Genomic DNA, 21,802 nt, shown 5'->3' on the forward strand with positions numbered 1-21,802 from the left:
CGGGTGAGAGAACCCTTCACTCTGTACATGAGGACCATAAGAACAGAGGTACGGGTGAGAGAACCCTTCACTCTGTACGTGAGGACCATAAGAACAGAGGTGCAGGCCAGAGAACCCTTCACTCTGTACATGAGGACCATAAGAACAGAGGTGCGGGAGTGAGTGAACCCTTCACTCAGTTCATGAGGACCATAAGAACAGAGCTGTGGGCGAGAAAACCCTTCACTATGTACGTGAGGACCATAAGAACAGAGCTGTGGGCGAGAGAACCCTTCACTATGTACGTGAGGACCATAAGACGTGTGGGCCAGAGAACCCTTCACTCCGCACGTGAGGACCATAAGAACAGAGGTGTGGGCGAGAGAACCCTTCACTATGTACGTGAGGACCATAAGAACAGACGTGTGGGCCAGAGAACCCTTCACTCCGCACGTGAGGACCATAAGAACAGAGGTGCAGGTGAGAGGACCCTTCACTTCGTATGTGAGGACAATAAGAACAGAGTTGTGGTGAAAACAGAGTTGCGAGCCAGAGAACCCTTCACTCCATACATGAGAACCATAAGAACAGAGGTGCTGAGAAGACAATTCCTCACCAGCACTGTCTGGCCACTTCTGCTAAATACGAGAAGGAGGAAAGCGCACAGAGAACACAGCGTACATTGAGAACTGTGTATAAAGTGTTAGTGATGTCATCAGTAGAGAGGACTGTATCATATGCATCTCACCACTCTACAGAAGCAGCATGTTAGGTAGTCCTTGCTAAGCCACGCACAACGCACAAGTGCTGATGCAGTTATGTTTCTCCAATCAAGCACGCATGAGAAACAGTTGATATTTATACACCAATATGCAGCGTTGTATATTGCCACTTGTACGTGTGCCCAGGTGAGCTACAAGTCATCATCATCACTTTAACCTACAAGCAGGCATATTAATGCTAGCTCTGCGTAACCTGCATTAGTGTCACATCCCCCTTGTTGTAATCTCCAGCGTCGCAGGCCAGCGTCTCTGGTACACTGAGTGGAGTTTCGCTGCGTCTGCCAATCGAATAAGATGCAAAACTGAAACAAGAATGCGTTACGCTGGTCCCCATGGAACGCCTTGGTCGCGCTGGGTGTCGTATGCCATATGGTGGTACAGACGCTGGGACTAGGAGGACACATCTGTATTAGTGCCACTGACTGGCGTACAACTCTCCATCAGCCACACTGCATGCAATCATTTCTGCTAGGTACGCTCTGCAATAAGGCATAGCCCCACAATGTCTCTCTGCGTATTTACTATGATATAGCACATTAGACATCTCACCTTTACTAGAATATTTTCTGGCTTCACATCGCGGTGAAAGATCCCATTTCTACGCCAAAGATAGGAAAACACAATTATTTGGAGACAATATTACATGAACACATTAGAGAATGATTTGTGTTCTGTATCCTACACACATTTATATTGCTCTACAACGTGTTATTTCCCCACATCCACTACTTTTTAAAACGTAGAAACATACCTCTAAACTGTCCTGCTTTCAGTGGGACAGTCCATCTTTTCAGGGACCAACTGCGGGCCAGAGTATCCAGTGGGGAGAAAAGCCGAGTGACGCAATCTCACCGCTCTTCTGCCTACCAGAGAAGCGCGAGAATATAGATACCGTGCGCAGCTGCTCACAGTGAGGTGAGAGCCTGGGGGCAGCCCAGCATCTCTGGAAGTGATGGATACGCACCCCCCGAATGATGACGAATGCAGCCTATCCAGTCACTAGGAGCCAGTGACATCACAGAGTGCAGCCTATCCAGACACTAGGAGCCAGTGACATCACTGAGAGTGCAGCCTTATCCAGTCACTAGGAACCAGTGACATCAGCGAGAGTGCAGCCTATCCAGTCACTAGGAGCCAGTGACGTCACTGAGAGTGCAGCCTATCCAGTCACTAGGAGCCAGTGACATCACTGAGAGTACAGCCTATCCAGTCACTAGGAGCCAGTGACATCACTGAGAGTACAGCCTATCCAGTCACTAGGAGCCAGTGACATCACTGAGAGCACAGTCTATTTAGTCACTAGGAACCAGTGACATTACTGAGAGTGCAGCCTATCCAGTCACTAGAAGCCAGTGACATCACTGAGAGTGCACTCTATCCAGTCACTAGGAGCCAGTGACATCACTGAAAGTGCAGCCTATCCAGTCACTAGAAGCCAGTGACATCACTGAGAGTGCACTCTATCCAGTCACTAGGAGCCTGTGACATCACTGAGAGCGCACTCTATCCAGTCACTAGGAGCCAGTGACGTCACTGAGAGTGCAGCCTATCCAGTCACTAGGAGCCAGTGAGATCAGTGAGAGTGCAGCCTATCCAGTCACTAGGAGCCAGTGACATCATTGAGAGTGCAGCCTATCCAGTTACTAGGAGCCAGTGACATCACTAAGAGTGCAGCCTATCCAGTCTCTAGGAGCCAGTGACATCAGTGAGAGTGCAGCCTATCCAGTCAATAGGAGCCAGTGACATCAGTGAGAGTGCAGCCTATCCAGTCACTAGGAGCCAGTGACATCACTAAGAGTGCAGCCTATCCAGTCACTAGGAGCCAGTGACATCACTAAGAGTGCAGCCTATCCAGTCACTAGGAGCCAGTGACATCACTGAGAATACAGCCTATCCAGTCACTAGGAGCCAGTGACATCACTGAGAGCACAGTCTATTTAGTCACTAGGAACCAGTGACATTACTGAGAGTGCAGCCTATCCAGTCACTAGAAGCCAGTGACATCACTGAGAGTGCACTCTATCCAGTCACTAGGAGCCAGTGACATCACTGAAAGTGCAGCCTATCCAGTCACTAGAAGCCAGTGACATCACTGAGAGTGCACTCTATCCAGTCACTAGGAGCCTGTGACATCACTGAGAGCGCACTCTATCCAGTCACTAGGAGCCAGTGACGTCACTGAGAGTGCAGCCTATCCAGTCACTAGGAGCCAGTGAGATCAGTGAGAGTGCAGCCTATCCAGTCACTAGGAGCCAGTGACATCATTGAGAGTGCAGCCTATCCAGTTACTAGGAGCCAGTGACATCACTAAGAGTGCAGCCTATCCAGTCTCTAGGAGCCAGTGACATCAGTGAGAGTGCAGCCTATCCAGTCAATAGGAGCCAGTGACATCAGTGAGAGTGCAGCCTATCCAGTCACTAGGAGCCAGTGACATCACTAAGAGTGCAGCCTATCCAGTCACTAGGAGCCAGTGACATCACTAAGAGTGCAGCCTATCCAGTCACTAGGAGCCAGTGACATCACTGAGAATACAGCCTATCCAGTCACTAGAAACTATTGCTATCACTGACAGTGCAGCCTTATTACTCATGAGAAACAAATGACATGACACATGGGGCCTGATTCACATTTGTAAGTACAGCACAATAGCAAGCAACCAGGCAAAACTATGTGCAGTGCAGGAAGGGGGGGGGGGGGGGGGGGGGCGCAGATGTAACATGTGCAGAGAGAGTTAGATTTGGGTGGGGTGTGTTCAAACTGAAATCTAAATTGCAGTGTTAAAATAAAGCAGCCAGTATTTACCCTGCACAGAAACAAAATAACCCACCCAAATCTAACTCTCTCTGCAAATGTTATATCTGCCCCACCTGCACTGCGCATGGGTGTGCCCAGTTGCTTGTTTTTTTACTTTACTTACAACCATTAATCAGACCCATAGTACCATAGTTATGTCACTGGTTCCTAGTGAATGAATGAGACAATCATATATTCTGTATATTGGTGAAGCCCAACACAATGGCTCACTCTGCTCGGTGTAGAGGACAGGTGCACCTTATAACCGCAGACATTACATACAACGCACATTATTAGGGTCACCGCAGACATGACATACAATGCACATTATTAGGGTCACTGCAGACATGACATACAATGCACATTATTAGGGTCACTGCAGACATTACATACAACGCACATTATTAGGGTCACTGCAGACACGGCATACAATGCACATTATTAGGGTCACTGCAGACACGGCATACAATGCACATTATTAGGGTCACTGCAGACACGGCATACAACGCACATTATTAGGGTCACTGCAGACACGGCATACAATGCACATTATTAGGGTCACTGCAGACATTACATACAACGCACATTATTAGGGTCACTGCAGACACGGCATACAATGCACATTATTAGGGTCACTGCAGACACGGCATACAATGCACATTATTAGGGTCACTGCAGACACGGCATACAATGCACATTATTAGGGTCACTGCAGACACGGCATACAATGCACATTATTAGGGTCACTGCAGACAAGGCATACAATGCACATTATTAGGGTCACTGCAGACACGGCATACAATGCACATTATTAGGGTCACTGCAGACACGGCATACAATGCACATTATTAGGGTCACTGCAGACACGGCAGACAGTAAATGAAGGAGTGTGAGCTATTGTATAATTGCAATGCCCAGTAATCACTCAGAAGAAGACGTAACACAGTACTGTCCATTGGCGATATAAGAAAACGGTACAAAGATAGATTGCTATGCCAGGCTGTATCCTGCGAGTCCTTATATTACTCTGCAAGAAATCTACCAGACATGTGATGTTTTTTTAAATATTAATTATCCATTTAATGAACTGTATTCGGTTGATGTTGTAAAATGTATTTTAGGAAGATTCATGACAGCCTGTCTCCCCAGGACGCTCCTTCACCTATGTCGCCAATAACGGCGGTCACTGCACCAAGCTGCGGCACAGGGAAAGTGATTGCCTGAGGCTGGTGGTACAACGATACGACTGCAGAGGAAACAGGTTACTCCTGTTCTGGTTATGTCACTATCAGCAATACATACAGAGGACACAGAGTACAACGCTTCCAGCACTTCCTGTGCGCAGATCCACGGCAGGTAACTCACCTGTGCATGTGCTCTAGGGACTTGCAGAGCTGGTACACGTAGTTCCTGACCTTACTGTCAGACAGTGGTTGTCTTCTCTCTGTGCGGGAGAAAGTAATGAGCAATGGTGAGACACAAACCTGCGCTCCTTCTTACAGCGTTCTTCCCATAAAACCCCAGAACCAGCGATATGGGCTTCACGATAATGAAGAATGCACGTTTCTTATGTGCAATGTGAAAGCTGATTCACAGGAACTCTTCCTATAAACAGACCCACAGACACTTCAGGGGAAATACACTATAAGATTAAATAAATATGAAGGACCATATTCAATTAGCAGTGATAACGGACTTTTCACGTGAAAAACCGGACTTTTCACGTGAAATGCAATTACAGCCTATTCAATTATCCTGGAAAATTTATCGGTGATCATGTTTTCACTAATTTCACTTCACCTTCTCTGAAGCAGGTGAAAAGTTGGGAAAAGTCACTATTTTAAGGTAAAAATGTTTGGATATGGTACAGAACTCCTGGGACACCCCCCTTTATGACTAATTAGGCACGTTGAAGTTTTTAATTATTTTTAATTGGCCAATAATGACATGTCATTTTTGGGGTGAAAAAGTAAAAAGTGATGGAAATTGGGGTTCAAGGTATGGGACAGGTATATTGGGGTGCTTTATGAGTGGGACAGGTGTTTTTTAGGCTTGCAGATGGGAGTAATCGGTCTGTTTCCACTTTTTTTTAAAGTACCCTAAAATGACCCAAATATATACTTATACCCATTTTCATGTACCCCAAATTTAATGAGAGCATTTATTTTGCTCAAAAAAACTTGCTTTCTATCATTTTCTCTATCGTCCTAGTGGATGCTGGGGTTCCTGAAAGGACCATGGGGAATAGCGGCTCCGCAGGAGACAGGGCACAAAAAGTAAAGCTTTAGGATCAGGTGGTGTGCACTGGCTCCTCCCCCCATGACCCCCCTCCAAGCCAGTTAGATTTTGTGCCCGGCCGAGAAGGGTGCAATCTAGGTGGCTCTCCTAAAGAGCTGCTTAGGAAAGTTTAGCTTAGGTTTTTTATTTTACAGTGAGTCCTGCTGGCAACAGGATCACTGCAACGAGGGACTTAGGGGAGAAGAAGTGAACTCACCTGCGTGCAGGATGGATTGGCTTCTTGGCTACTGGACATCAGCTCCAGAGGGACGATCACAGGTACAGCCTGGATGGTCACCGGAGCCTTGCCGCCGGCCCCCTTGCAGATGCTGAAGGTCCAGAATCGGCGGCAGAAGACTCCTCAGTCTTCTAAAGGTAGCGCACAGCACTGCAGCTGTGCGCCATTTTCCTCTCAGCACACTTCACACGGCAGTCACTGAGGGTGCAGGGCGCTGGGAGGGGGGCGCCCTGGGAGGCAAATGAATACCTATTTTGGCTAAAAATACCTCACATATAGCCTCCGGAGGCTATATGGAGATATTTAACCCCTGCCAGAATCCGTTAAGAGCGGGAGACGAGGCCGCCGAAAAAGGGGCGGGGCCTATCTCCTCAGCACACAGCGCCATTTTCCCTCACAGAAAGGCTGGAGGGAAGGCTCCCAGGCTCTCCCCTGCACTGCACTACAGAAACAGGGTTAAAACAGAGAGGGGGGGCACTAATTTGGCGATATGCTTATATATATATTAAGATGCTATAAGGGAAAACACTTATATAAGGTTGTCCCTATATAATTATAGCGTTTTTGGTGTGTGCTGGCAAACTCTCCCTCTGTCTCTCCAAAGGGCTAGTGGGTCCTGTCCTCTATCAGAGCATTCCCTGTGTGTGTGCTGTGTGTCGGTACGTGTGTGTCGACAGGTAGGAGGACGATGTTGGTGAGGAGGCGGAGCAATTGCCTGTAATGGTGATGTCACTCTCTAGGGAGTCGACACCGGAATGGATGGCTTATTTAGGAAATTACGTGATAATGTCAACACGCTGCAAGGTCGGTTGACGACATGAGACGGCCGACAAACAATTAGTACGGTCCAGACGTCTCAAAAACACCGTCAAGGGTTTTAAAACGCCCGTTTACTTTAGTCGGTCGACACAGACACAGACAGGGACACTGAATCCAGTGTCGACGGTGAATAAACAAACGTATTCCTTATTAGGGCCACACGTTAAAGGCAATGAAGGAGGTGTTACGTATTTCTGATACTACAAGTACCACAAAAGAGGGTATTATGTGGGATGTGAAAAAACTACCATAGTTTTTCCTGAATCAGATAAATTAAATAAAGTGTGTGATGATGCGTGGGTTCCCCCCGATAGAAAATTATGGGCGGTATACCCTTTCCCGCCAGAAGTTAGGGCGCGTTGGGAAACACCCCTTAAGGTGGATAAGGCGCTCACACGCTTATCAAAACAAGTGGCGGTACCGTCTATAGATAGGGCCGTCCTCAAGGACCAGCTGACAAGGCTGGAAAATATAATAAAAAGTATATACACACATACTGGTGTTATACTGCGGCCAGCGATCGCCTCAGCCTGGATGTGCAGAGCTAGGGTGGCTTGGTCGGATTCCCTGACTAAAAATATTGATACCCTTGACAGGGACAGTATTTTATTGACTATAGAGCATTTCTATATATGCGAGATGCACAGAGGGATATTTGCACTCTGGCATCATGAATAAACGCGATGTCCATAACTGCCAGAAGATGTTATGGACACGACAGTGGTCAGGTGATGCAGATTCCAAACGGCACAGTATGGCCGTATAAAGGAAGAGGACTTATTTGGGGTCGGTCCATCGGACCTGGTGGTCACGGCAACTGCTGGAAAATCCACCGTTTTTTACCCTAAGTCACATCTCTGCAGAAAAAGACACCGTCTTTTCAGCCTCAGTCCTCTCGTCCCTATAAGATCATATCTGCCCAGGGATAGAGGAAAGGGAAGAAGACTGCAACAGGCAGCCTATTCCCAGGAACAGAAGCGTTCCACCGCGTCTGACAAGTTCTCAGCATGGCGCTGAGACCGTACAGGACCCCTGGATCCTACAAGTAGTATCCCGGGGGTACAGATGGGAATGTCGAGACGTTTCCCCTTCGCAGGCTCCTGAAGTCTGCTTTACCAAGTCTCCCTCCGACAAGGAGGTAGTATGGGAAAAAATTCACAAGCTGTGTTCCCAGCAGGTGACAATTAAATTACCCCTCCTACTACAGAAAAGGGGTATTATTCCACACTATATTGTGGTACTGAAGCCAGAAGGCTAGGTGAGACTTATTCTAAAAAATTTTTTTGAACACTTACAAAGGTTCAAATTAAGATGAAGTCACTCAGAGCAGTGATAACGAACCAGGAAGAAGGGGACTATATAGTGTCCCGGGACATCAGGGATGCTTACCTCTATGTCCCAAATTTGCCCTTCTCACTAAGGGTACCTCAGGTTCGTGGTGCAGAACTGTCACTATCAGTTTCAGACGCTGCCGTTTGGATTGTCCACGGCACCCCGGGGTCTTTACCAAGGTAATGGCCGAATTGATGATTCTTCTTCGAAGAAAAGGCGTCTTAATTATCCCTTACTTGGACGATCTCCTGATAGGGGCATAGTCCAGGGAACAGTTGGAGGTCGGAGTAGCACTATCTCGGATACTGCTACAATCAGCACGGGTGGATTCTAAATATTCCAAAATCGCAGCTGATCCCGACGACACGTCTGCTGTGCCTAGGGATGATTCTGGACACAGTCCAGAAAAAGGTGTTTCTCCCGGAAGAGAAAGCCAGGGAGTTATCCGAGCAAGTCAGGAACCTCCTAAAAACAGTGCATCATTGCACAAGGGTCCTGGTAAAAATGGTGGCTTCCTACGAAGCAATTCCATTCGGCAGATTTCACGTAAGAACTTTTCAGTGGGATCTGCTGGACAAATGGTCCGGATCGCATCTTCAGATGCATCAGCGGATAACCCAATATCCAAGGACAAGGGTGTCTCTCCTGTGGTGGTTATAGAGTGCTCATCTTCTAGAGGGCCGCAGATTCGGCATTCAGGATTGGATGCTGGTAACCACGGAGCCCAGCCTGAGAGGCTGGGGAGCAGTCACACAAGGGAAAAATTTCCAGGGAGTGTGATCAAGTATGGAGACTTTTCTCCACATAAATATACTGGAGCTAAGGGTAAATTTATAATGCTCTAAGCTTAGCAAGACCTCTGCTTCAAGGTCAGCCGGTATTGATCCAGTGGGAAAAACATCACGGCAGTCGCCCACGTAAACAGACAGGGCGACACAAGAAGCAGGAGGGCAATGGCAGAAACTGCAAGGACTTTTCGCTGGGCGGAAAATCATGTGATAGCACTGTCAGCAGTGTTTCATCCCGGGAATGGAAACTGGGAAGCAGACTTCCTCAGCACGACCTCCACCCGGGAGAGTGGAAACTTCATTGAGAAGTTTTTTCCACATGATTGTAAACCGTTGGGAAATACCAAAGGTGGACATGATGGCGTCCCGTCTGAACAAAAAACGGGACAGGTATTGCGCCAGGTCAAGGGACCCTCAGGCAATAGATGTGGACGTTCTGGTAACACCGTGGGTGTACCAGTCGGTGTATGTGTTCCCTCCTCTGCTTCTCATACCTAAGGTGCTGAGAATTATAAGACGTAGAGGAGTAAGAACTATACTCATGGCTCCGGATTGGCCAAGAAGGACTTGGTACCCGGAACTTCAAGAGATGCTTACAGAGGTCTTATGGCCTCTGCCGCTAAGAAGGGACTTGCTTCAGCAAGTACCATGTCTGTTCCAAGACTTACCGCAGCTGCGTTTGTCGGCATGGCGATGGAAAGCCGGATCCTAAGGGAAAAAAGGCATTCCGGAAGAGGTCATTCCTACCCTGGTCAAAGCCAGAAAGGAGGTGACCGCACAACATTATCACCACGTGTGGCGAAAATTTGTTGCGTGGTGTGAGGCCAGGAAGGCCCCACAAAGAAATTTCAACTCGGTCGTTTCCGGCATTTCCTGCAAACAGGAGTGTCTATGGGCCTCAAATTGGGGTCCATTAAGGTTCAAATTCGGCCCTGTAAATTTTCTTCCAGAAAGAATTGGCTTCAGTTCCTGAAGTCCAGAAGTTTGTCAAGGGAGTATTGCATATACAAACCCCTTTTTTGTGCCTCCAGTGGCACTGTGGGATCTCAACGTAGTTCTGGGATTTCTCAAATCACATTGGTTTAAAACCAGTCAAATATGTGGATTTGCAGCATCTCACATAAAAAGTGACCATGCTCTTGGCCCTGGCCTGGACCAGGCGAGTGTCAAATTGGTGGTTTTTTCTCAAAAAAGCCCATATCTGTTTGTCCATTCGGACAGGGCAGAGCTGCGGACTCGTCCCCAGTTCTCTCCCTAAGGTGGTGTCAGTGTTTCACCTGAACCAGCTTATTGTGGTGCCTTGCACCTACTAGGGACTTGGAGGACTCCAAGTTGCTAGAAGTTGTCAGGGCCCTGAAAATATATTCCAGGACAGCTGGAGTCAGAAAATCTGACTCGCTGTTTATACTGTATGCACCCAACAAGTTGGGTGCGCCTGCTTCTAAGCAGTCGATTGCTCGTTGGATTTGTAACACAATTCAACTTGCACATTCTGAGGCAGGCCTGCCACAGTCTAAATCGGTTAAGGCCCATTCCACAAGGAAGGTGGGCTCATCTTGGGCGGCTGCCCGAGAGGTCTCGGCATTACAACTCTGCCGAGCAGCTACGTGGTCAGGGGAGAACACGTTTGTAAAATTCTACAAATTTGATATCCTGGCAAAAGAGGACCTGGAGTTCTCTCATTCGGTGCTGCAGAGTCATCCGCACTCTCCCGCCCGTTTGGGAGCTTTGGTATAATCCCCATGGTCCTTTCAGGAACCCCAGCATCCACTAGGACGATAGAGAAAATAAGAATTTACTTACCGATAATTCTATTTCTCGGAGTCCGTAGTGGATGCTGGGCGCCCATCCCAAGTGCGGATTATCTGCAATACTTGTACATAGTTACAAAAATCGGGTTATTATTGTTGTGAGCCATCTTTTCAGAGGCTCCGCTGTTATCATACTGTTAACTGGGTTTAGATCACAAGTTGTACGGTGTGATTGGTGTGGCTGGTATGAGTCTTACCCGGGATTCAAAATTCCTCCCTTATTGTGTACGCTCGTCCGGGCACAGTACCTAACTGGCTTGGAGGGGGGTCATGGGGGGAGGAGCCAGTGCACACCACCTGATCCTAAAGCTTTACTTTTTGTGCCCTGTCTCCTGCGGAGCCGCTATTCCCCATGGTCCTTTCAGGAACCCCAGCATCCACTACGGACTCCGAGAAATAGAATTATCGGTAAGTAAATTCTTATTTTTTTGCATTTAAAAAAAAATGCATATAACCGCCATTTCACACAATTTAAGTCCCCAAAAACTCTCTAATGTGATCTCTAACACACTTCTCTTCTGTTTTCCTATGTTAGTTTAGCATTTTTTGGGGTACAGGCTGATTTCCCCATTTTCACCTGCACTTTTCACTGCAAGAATTTTCACGTGAAACCCGGTCGGAATTGAATAGGTCGAAAAATGGAGCGTTTTTGCGGCAATTTTCGTCCGATTACCGCGAAAAAAAATTCGGGCGAAAAATTGCCGCGAATTTGCGGAAAATGGAAAAACGGAGCGTTTTCGCGGCAATTTTCGGCCGATTGCCGCGAAAAATTTTCGGGCGCAAAATTGCCGCGAATTTGCGGATAATTGAATATCCCCCGAACAATCCACCCAAACTACGCTCACACTTGCAAAAATCATGCACCTGACTTGGGGCCTAATTCAGACCTGATCGCTAGCAGGTGATTTTTGCACTTCTGCGATCAGATAGTCGCCGCCCATATGGGAGTGTATTTTACCTGTGCAAGTGTGTGATCGCATGTGTAGCAGAGCTGTACAAACTGATCTTGTGCAGTCTCTGCGCAGCCCAGGACTTACTCAGCCGCTGTGATCACATCAGCCTGTCCGGGAACGGAATTGATGTCAGACACCCGCCCTGCAAACACTTGGGAACGCCTGCGTTTTTCCAGACACTCCCTTAAAATGGTCAGTTGCCTCCCACACACGCCCTCTTCCTGTCAATCTCCTTGCGAATGCCCGTGCAAACGGATCCGTCGCACAAACCCATCGCTGAGTGGCGATCCGCTTTGTACCCGTGCAACGCGCCTACTTATTGTGGTGCATCTGCATGCGCAGTTTGGACCTGATCGCACGCTGTGCATGCAAAAACGCAGCCTAGCGATCAGATCTGATTTACGCCCTTGGTTCAGACTTGCAGTGTGTGTGTGTGTGTGTGTGTGTGTGTGTGTGTGTGTGTGTGTGTGTGTGTGTGTGTGTGTGTGTGTGTTTGTTTGTTTCTGGCACACTTGTCCACTTTCCTGCACTCACAGATAGGTCTAGCAGGGGTCAATGGTCACCATTGATGACCGGCTGTCAATGGTATAATATTAATTGCTGAGGCCTATGGTGACACACAAATGCGTTTCGCACATGACTGGGTACCCTCTGCACATGCGCATAACACAAACAACCAATGCTCAACATCGATGGTTTCTGTCTGATGGTTTTAAACCATCGGCTATTGATAGCAATACAATCGATGGTCACCACTACTCACAGGATAGTACACCAGTGCGGGGCATTGTACGGTGGGTAGAGCAGGACCGAGAAGATGTGATGTGCGCTGCCACGCCCTCTGCGCCTCCAGCAAGTTTGATGTCAGGACTCACCGATTAGTGAATTGATGTCTATAAAACTGCTGCTTCTATTGTGCAGGCAACAGACAGAGTACAGAGAGAACACTGACCATGATATGCTAACGGAATCACCGCTAATACCTGTATTTTGGGCCTCCTCACAGGCTGTAGCTACTGACACGGTCCATAGAGGAGTGTAGTCAAGGAGGGACCATCTCTCTATTAAATATAATTTATTAATAGTTTCTTCTATAGTGCCTACATATCACGCATCCATTCATATCAGTCCTTGGTCAAATGGCAATTAAAATGTAAATTCCCAATCAATCGGATCCACCCTAAGATCAACAATTCCACAAGACAATAGACCTATTACAATGTCTTTGTAGTATGGGGGGGCAGGAGCAAACACGTGGAGAACATACAAACCCCACACAGATATGGGCCTGATTGAAATTAAATCAATATATTCAGCACGGTGAGACAAACAAGCCACCATGCTGCCATAACATAGTGCAATTAGCTGCTTACGTAAACCTACCTACATTCTTACATTATAAGTAAGTAGTACACCAAATACCTTTAGCCAAATTTAGTCCCAATAATAACGGGGTTGGTTTCTCTGTGTTACAGCTGATACAGTCCTAGAAGCGGCCACACAATATCCGCATTACACTTAATTAAAGAATTTACGATTATATTTAATAATAATTGTTGCAGAAAGATATAACACGTATTCAGACAGGAAATACAATAGAAGAGGGCTGTCACCAATAAAACCGCTAAAGAAGTCCAGTGAAACGCGTAGGGTTATGCTAATGAACGCTGCTGGTTACCCAGTGTGGATGTATTTCCTTCCCGTGTCACACTCTTGGTGGCCAGATGTATAAAAAGGAACCCGAGGACGTTAGAGGCTGATTCTCACTCTGGTGAAATTCTAAAGTTCCCTCCGATATTTTATTCTTGTTGATGTTTGCAGTAAGTGTATCTTTGTAGTCTTTTTTGCAAATCCAATACTACTGTGTATGGTGTGCCATGACTATACGGCAAATTACGTTGGCCTGGCCAAGATGAGAGAGCATAAAATGCAGAGTCCATGTTTATGTACATTGTCTGATTACTATAGAGCAAACCTATAAACACAGAGATTCTGCTTCATTCACTTTGCTTGTAAAACCAATAGGAGTTTATGATTAACACATTATAGCATTCACAACCTAAATAGATCAAGAAAAGGTGGTGTATATTCAAACCTACCACCCTATCAAAATGTTCATATCAATTATATTTTCACATTGGAAATCAAAGGATTGTAGAGAGGAAAGTATGAGGGGGGTACAGCAATCGGACGATTGTAGAGAGGAAAGTACGCAGGAGGGTACAGCAATCGGAGTATTGTAGAGAGTAAAGAACGCAGGAGGGTACAGCAATCGGAGGATTGAAGAGGGGAAAGTGAGCAGGAAGGTACAGCAATCAGAGGATTGTAGAGAGGAAAGTACGCAGGCAGGTACAGCAATCAGAGGATTGTAGAGAGGAAAGTATGCAGGAGGGTACAGCAATAGAAGGATTGTAGAAAGGAAAGTACACAGGAGGGTACAGTAATTGGAGGATTGAAGAGGGGAAAGTGCGCAGGAGGGTACAGCAATCGGAGGATTGTAGAGCGGAAAGTATACAGGGCATTACAGTAATTGGAGGACTGAAGAGGGGAAAGTGCATGGGAGGGTACAGCAATCAGAGGATTGTAGAGGGGATAGTACGCAGGAGGGTATAGCAATCGGAGGATTGTAGAGAGAAAAGTACGTGGGAGGGTACAGCAATAGGAGGATTGTAGAGAGGAAAGTATGTGGGAGGGAACAGCAATGAGAGAATTGAAGAGGGGAATGTGCACGGGAGGGTACAGCAATCAGAGGATTGTAGAGAGGAAAGTATATGGGAGGGAACAGCAATGAGAGAATTGAAGAGGGGAAAGTGCCACGGAGGGTACAGCAATCGGAGGACTGTAGAGTGGAAAGTACACGGGAGGGTACAGCACTCGGAGGATTGTAGAGAGGAAAGTACGTGGGAGGGTACTGCAATCAGAGGATTGAAGAGGGGAAAGTATGCTGGAGGGTACAGCAATCATTGGACTGAAGAGGGAAAGTGCGTGGGAGGGTACAGCAATAGGAGGATTGTACAGTGGAAAGTGCGTGGGAGGGTACAGCAATCAGAGGACTGTAGAGAAGAAAGTACGCAGTAGGGTACAGCAATAGGAGGATTGTAGAGAAGAAAGTACACAGGAGGGTACAGCAATCGAAGGAATGTAGAGGGGAAAGTACGTGGGAGGGTACAGCAATTAGTGGATTGTAGAGAGGAAAGTACGCAGGAGGGTATAGTAATAGGAGGATTGTAAAGAGAAAGTACGCGGGGGAAGGGGGTACAGCAATCTGAGGATTGTAGAGTGAAAAGTAAGAGCGGGGGGTACAGCAATCTGAGGATTGTAGAGAGGAAAGTACACAGGAGGGTACAGCAATCAGAGGACTGTAGAGAGGAAAGTACACAGGAGGGTACAGCCATCAGAGGACTGTAGAGAGGAAAGTACACAGGAGGGTACAGCAATCAGAGGACTGTAGAGAGGAAAGTACACAGGAGGGTACAGCAATCAGACGACTGTAGAGAGGAAAGTACACAGGAGGGTACAGCAATCAGAGGACTGCAGAGAGGAAAGTACACAGGAGGGTACAGCAATCAGAGGACTGCAGAGAGGAAAGTACACAGGAGGGTACAGCAATCAGAGGGCTGTAGAGAGGAAAGTACACAGGAGGGTACAGCAATCAGAGGACTGTAGAGAGGAAAGTACACAGGAGGGTACAGCAATCAGAGGACTGTAGAGAGTAAAGTACACAGGAGGGTACAGCCATCAGAGGACTGTAGAGAGGAAAGTACACAGGAGGGTACAGCCATCAGAGGACTGTAGAGAGGAAAGTACACAGGAGGGTACAGCAATCAGAGGACTGTAGAGAGGAAAGTACACGGAGAGGAAATTATAAACTCTGATTTTTCTATACATGGTAACATAGTTAATGAGGTTGAAAAGAGGCAGAATGCCCATGTGGTTCAACCTGTATATATTTCATACCGTAATCTGTATTAAGATGAGTTTATTATAATTTCCCTGCTGAAGTGATGTTTTAAGACTAATTAACAACTATAAATTTGTGTTCTTCCCAAATATCTTCCCAAAGTATTAATATTTTAAATGTTATAACCTTGGATATCTTTTTTAGTTAGAAATTTATCTAATCCATTTTTAAATGTATTCACCGAGTCCGCCATTACCACCTTCTCTGGCAGAGAGTTCCAAATCTTTATTGTCATAACTGTGAAGAACCCTTTCCTACATTGTGTGCGGAATTTTCTCTCCTCCAGCCTCAGTGAGTGCCCACGCGTCCTATATAGAGTTCTTTTACTAACATAGCTCCGTGTACTGTCCCTTTACATATTTGAAGATACAGTCTGATTTGCTGAGCCTCCTAACGGACGTCTCCAGCGAATGCTCCCACAATACTTCCCTAGAGCAGTCACATCTTCTCTCTAATTATTCTCAGATGCAGTTTGAGAAGAATGTTCTTGCTGCGGTGTCCCAGAAAACATGGTCTCCTGATCAGCTTCTGTAAAGCGGGCCACTTATACAGTGCGTTCACAATACAGACGGATGTTTGTGATGTCACTAGTCTCTCCTTCAGGCGAGACCGCCCTTCGGCCACAAGCTAATTAGCTGACCTAACCTTGAAGCTTGCTGGATCATTTGAGACTGTTGGCGTGACAAGATACCCCTCCATAGGCTGTCCTACCCAATTACAACCCCTCTATACAGTCCACACATAACGTTACACACTCACACATCCCGCTGGCCCAAGGACAACATTGCTGTGTGACTAGCAATCTGGCTGGAGAGATATACAATGCGAGGAACCAATCCTTGTGTATCACACTCATACTTCCCTATAGAGTGTAGGCCTGCGAGCAGGGCCTTCCTACCTCTATGTCTGTCTGTTATTACCCAGTCTGGTTTTATTACGGTTAGTTCCCAATTGTAAAGTGCAATGGAATATGGTGGTGCGATATAAGTGTTATAAACCACAAATATGATGTAGTGCGCTTCGGAATGCCCCCTTCTTACACACGTGTAAAACGCAATCTCTGTGATCAGGTGACCCTCTCCTCTGGCATGTGCTGGAGTGCTGTAATGCGTTCCATCCATACTTGTTTGCTTTCCCAGAACGTACAGGAGACCCCGAATTTAGGAGAGCCCCCACAGACTGTCAGGAAAGCAGGGTCATATCCCAGAACTGTGCGGGACGGAGGAGTGGGGACATGATAACCTTATTCTCAGCGCGATGCAGCAAATCGCGTCCACGATGAAGACCCTGCCACCCACTATGACATTTTGCAAAGGAAATGCTGAGATAAAAAAAACAGCGGCTTAAATAATAAAAACATCAAAGCTCCTGTGTGTGGGATGCAGTGTTAATTGGCTAGCGATAATACAGACTGTCTGCCGTTTGCAGCCTCTGAAAATGCAACAAGGTCCAATGTGCGGCAAAATGGCCCCCACGCAAAACCGATTATTCTAACCTAATGCTTCCAGGTGCAAAGTCTTCCCCCTTCATACACATATTACAGACTGGTGCTTACCTGTCTATATCCCAACCACTGTTCTCTGATCCCTACAATAAACACAAAGCATCTCATATACCTAGTTATTGAAGTAGTGTAATGATGAAAGATTTTTGAAAGACCCCTTGGTTTGCTCCGTGTCACCCCGCCCCCCTCTCTATCAGTCATTCTCCCCTGTAGCGTGTCTTTCGGCCCTCACGCACCTTCTCAGCCGATGTTCACCTCTCACATCAATGGCACGTGGTGCTCCGCAGTTTCCATGTTGGTTATTGGCAATGGTGCCATTTGTCCAGTCACGGTACACCTTCACCGCAGCAGCACGCGGACAGGTCACACACTGCGCTGTGTCAGACGTACCGCCGCCCTTGGCCTGAAAGCCAATAATCATCCCTTCCTGCAACTCTGATAAATCACCCCTTTTACCCATGACAGCACTGAGTGATATGTGTGCAGACGGCCTATCGCACACCTTATATACCAACCAAGCCAGCAACGATTGATATGTGTGCAGACGGCATATCACACACCTTATATACCCACCAAGCCAGCAACGAGTGATATGTGTGCAGACGGCATATCACACACCTTATATACCCACCAAGCCAGCAACGAGTGATATGTGTGCAGGCGGCCTATCGCACACCTTATATACCCACCAAGCCAGCAACGAGTGATATGTTTGCAGACGGCCGATCACACACCTTATATACCCACCAAGCCAGCAACGAGTGATATGTGTGCAGACAGCCTATCACACACCTTATACACCCACCAAGCCAGCAACGAGTGATATGTGTGCAGACGGCCTATCACACACCTTATATACCCACCAAGCCAGCAACGAGTGATATGTTTGCAGACAGCCTATCACACACCTTATACACCCACCAAGCCAGCACTGAGTGATATGTGTGCAGACGGCCTATCGCACACCTTATATACCCACCAAGCCAGCAACGAGTGATATGTGTGCAGACGGCATATCACACACCTTATATACCCACCAAGCCAGCAACGAGTGATATGTGTGCAGACGGCATATCACACACCTTATATACCCACCAAGCCAGCAACGAGTGATATGTGTGCAGACGGCATATCACACACCTTATATACCCACCAAGCCAGCAACGAGTGATATGTGTGCAGGCGGCCTATCGCACACCTTATATACCCACCAAGCCAGCAACGAGTGATATGTTTGCAGACGGCCGATCACACACCTTATATACCCACCAAGCCAGCAACGAGTGATATGTGTGCAGACAGCCTATCACACACCTTATACACCCACCAAGCCAGCAACGAGTGATATGTGTGCAGACGGCCTATCAAACACCTTATATACCCATCAAGCCAGCAACGAGTGATCTGTGTGCAGACGTCCTATCACACACCTTATATACCCACCAAGCCAGCAACGAGTGATCTGTGTGCAGACGGCCTATCACACACCTTATATACCCACCAAGCCAGCAACGAATGATATGTGTGCAGATAGCCTATCACACACCTTATATACCCACCAAGCCAGCAACGAGTGATCTGTGTGCAGACGGCCTATCACACACCTTATATACCCACCAAGCCAGCAACGAGTGATATGTGTGCAGACGTCCTATCACACACCTTATATACCCACCAAGCCAGCAACGAGTGATCTGTGTGCAGACGGCCTATCACACACCTTATATACCCACCAAGGCAGCAACGAATGATATGTGTGCAGACAGCCTATCACACACCTTATATACCCACCAAGCCAGCAACGAGTGATCTGTGTGCAGACGGCCTATCACACACCTTATATACCCACCAAGCCAGCAACAAATGATCTGTGTGCAGACGGCCTATCACACACCTTATATACCCACCAAGCCAGCAACGAGTGATATGTGTGCAGACAGCCTATCACACACCTTATATACCCACCAAGCCAGCAACGAGTGATATGTGTGCAGACAGCCTATCACACACCTTATTACCCACCAAGCCAGCGCACGACACGTGGCGTACTTCATAGTCTACGCGCTGCCGATGTCGCACGTAGGAGGTGGTCATAGTAACTTGATTACAGTTGATTTTGTATCTGTGTAGTCTGTGAGTGCCATCACATGCTGGAATACTATATAATCTCCATTGTTAGTAAATGACATCAGTTATACGTTTACCTCTTATCAGCTCGTAAATGTTCATATCCATTAATTCACAGATTAATGCGAGGCCGCCTGACTTTCTGTCACTGGAAGATAAGAGTCAGCAGATTAGCAGCAAGTCAGGATAATTATGACTATGGGCGTGAATCAGAGACGGACGCCATGCGCCCATCGATAAATAACGGCGCTGTGTGTTCATCAGCGGGTTTACGTACAGCTCTGAATCAGACCCCATGTATTTTGCTTTGTACTATAATATGGATATAGAAAATAATAAGAATTTACTTACCGATAATTCTATTTCTCGGAGTCCGTAGTGGATGCTGGGGTTCCTGAAAAGACCATGGGGAATAGCGGCTCCGCAGGAGACAGGGCACAAAAAGTAAAGCTTTAGGATCAGGTGGTGTGGACTGGCTCCTCCCCCTATGACCCTCCTCCAAGCCTCAGTTAGGATACTGTGCCCGGACGAGCGTACACAATAAGGAAGGATTTATGAATCCCGGGTAAGACTCATACCAGCCACACCAATCACACTGTACAACCTGTGATCTGAACCCAGTTAACAGTATGATAACAGCGGAGCCTCTGAAAGATGGCTCACAACAATAATAACCCGATTTTTGTAACTATGTACAAGTATTGCAGATAATCCGCACTTGGGATGGGCGCCCAGCATCCACTACGGACTCCGAGAAATAGAATTATCGGTAAGTAAATTCTTATTTTCTCTATCGTCCTAGTGGATGCTGGGGTTCCTGAAAAGACCATGGGGATTATACCAAAGCTCCCAAACGGGCGGGAGAGTGCGGATGACTCTGCAGCACCGAATGAGAGAACTCCAGGTCCTCCTTAGCCAGGTTATCAAATTTGTAGGATTTTACAAACGTGTTTGCCCCTGACTAAATAGCCGCTCGGCAAAGTTGTAAAGCCGAGACCCCTCGGGCAGCCGCGCAAGATGAGCCCACCTTCCTTGTGGAATGGGCATTTACATATTTTGGCTGTGGCAGGCCTGCCACAGAATGTGCAAGCTGAATTGTATTACACATCCAACTAGCAAAAGTCTGCTTAGAAGCAAGAGCACCCAGTTTGTTGGGTGCATACAGGATAACAGCAAGTCAGTTTTCCTGACTCCAGCCGTCCTGGAACCTATATTTTCAGGGCCCTGACCACATCTAGCAACTTGGAGTCCTCCAAGTCCCTAGTAGGCGCAAGACACCACAATAAGCTGGTTCAGGTGAAACACTGACACCACCTTAGGGAGAGAACTGGGGACGAGTCCGCAGCTCTGCCCTGTCCGAATGGACAAACAGATATGGGCTTTTTTGAGAAAAAAACCACCAATTTGACACTCGCCTGGTCCAGGCCAGGTCCAAGAGCATGTTCACTTTTCATGTGAGATGCTTCAAATCCACAGATTTGACTGGTTTTAAACCAATGTGTTTTGAGGAATCCCAGAACTACGTTGAGATCCCACAGTGCCACTGGAGGCACAAAAGGGGGTTGTATATGCAATACTCCCTTGACAAACTTCTGGACTTCAGGAACTGAAGCCAATTCTTTCTGGAAGAAAAATCGACAGGGCCGAAATTTGAACCTTAATGGACCCCAATTTGAGGCCCATAGACACTCCTGTTTGCAGGAAATGCAGGAATCGACCGAGTTGAAATTTCTTCGTGGGGCCTTCCTGGCCTCACACCACGCAACATATTTTCGCCACATGTGGTGATAATGTTGTGCGGTCACCTCCTTTCTGGCTTTGACCAGGGTAGGAATGACCTCTTCCTGAATGCCTTTTCCCTTAGGATCCGGCGTTCCACCGCCATGCCGTCAAACGCAGCTGCGGTAAGTCTTGGAACAGACATGGTACTTGCTGAAACAAGTCCCTTCTTAGCGGCAGAGGCCATAAGTCCTCTGTGAGCATCTCTTGAAGTTCCGGGTACCAAGTCCTTCTTGGCCAATCCGGAGCCATGAGTATAGTTCTTACTCCTCTACGTCTTATAATTCTCAGTACCTTAGGTATGAAAAGCAGAGGATGGAACACATACACCGACTGGTACACCCACGGTGTTACCAGAACGTCCACAGCTATTGCCTGAGGGTCTCTTAACCTGGCGCAATACCTGTCCCGTTTTTTGTTCAGACGGGACGCCATCATGTCCACCTTTGGTAATTCCCAACGGTTTACAATCATGTGGAAAACTTCCCCATGAAGTTCCCACTCTGCCGGGTGGAGGTCGTGCCTACTGAGGAAGTCTGCTTCCCAGTTTCCATTCCCGGAATGAAACACTGCTGACAGTGCTATCACATGATTTTCCGCCCAGCGAAAAGTCCTTGCAGTTTTTGCCACTGCCCTCCTGCTTCTTGTGCCGCCCTGTC

General features: G+C 47.2%; 1 protein-coding gene across 4 annotated transcripts in view; it reads right to left on the reverse strand.

The window, feature by feature from the left end:
- Nucleotides 1-21,802, reverse strand: part of MOK (MOK protein kinase) — a 54,907-nt gene that overhangs the window by 21,045 nt on the left and 12,060 nt on the right. For all 4 annotated transcript variants that reach the window (XM_063948559.1, XM_063948558.1, XM_063948561.1 and 1 more), the window contains exons 4-6: nucleotides 19,442-19,512; nucleotides 4,920-4,998; nucleotides 1,311-1,359 (exon numbers count right to left, since the gene is read on the reverse strand). In XM_063948559.1, coding sequence (XP_063804629.1) covers nucleotides 1,311-1,359; nucleotides 4,920-4,998; nucleotides 19,442-19,512 — 199 coding nt within the window. The remainder of the gene's footprint in view (nucleotides 1-1,310; nucleotides 1,360-4,919; nucleotides 4,999-19,441; nucleotides 19,513-21,802) is intronic.

This window comes from Pseudophryne corroboree, chromosome 12, assembly GCF_028390025.1.
Source record: "Pseudophryne corroboree isolate aPseCor3 chromosome 12, aPseCor3.hap2, whole genome shotgun sequence".
Classification (NCBI taxonomy): Eukaryota; Metazoa; Chordata; class Amphibia; order Anura; family Myobatrachidae; genus Pseudophryne; species Pseudophryne corroboree.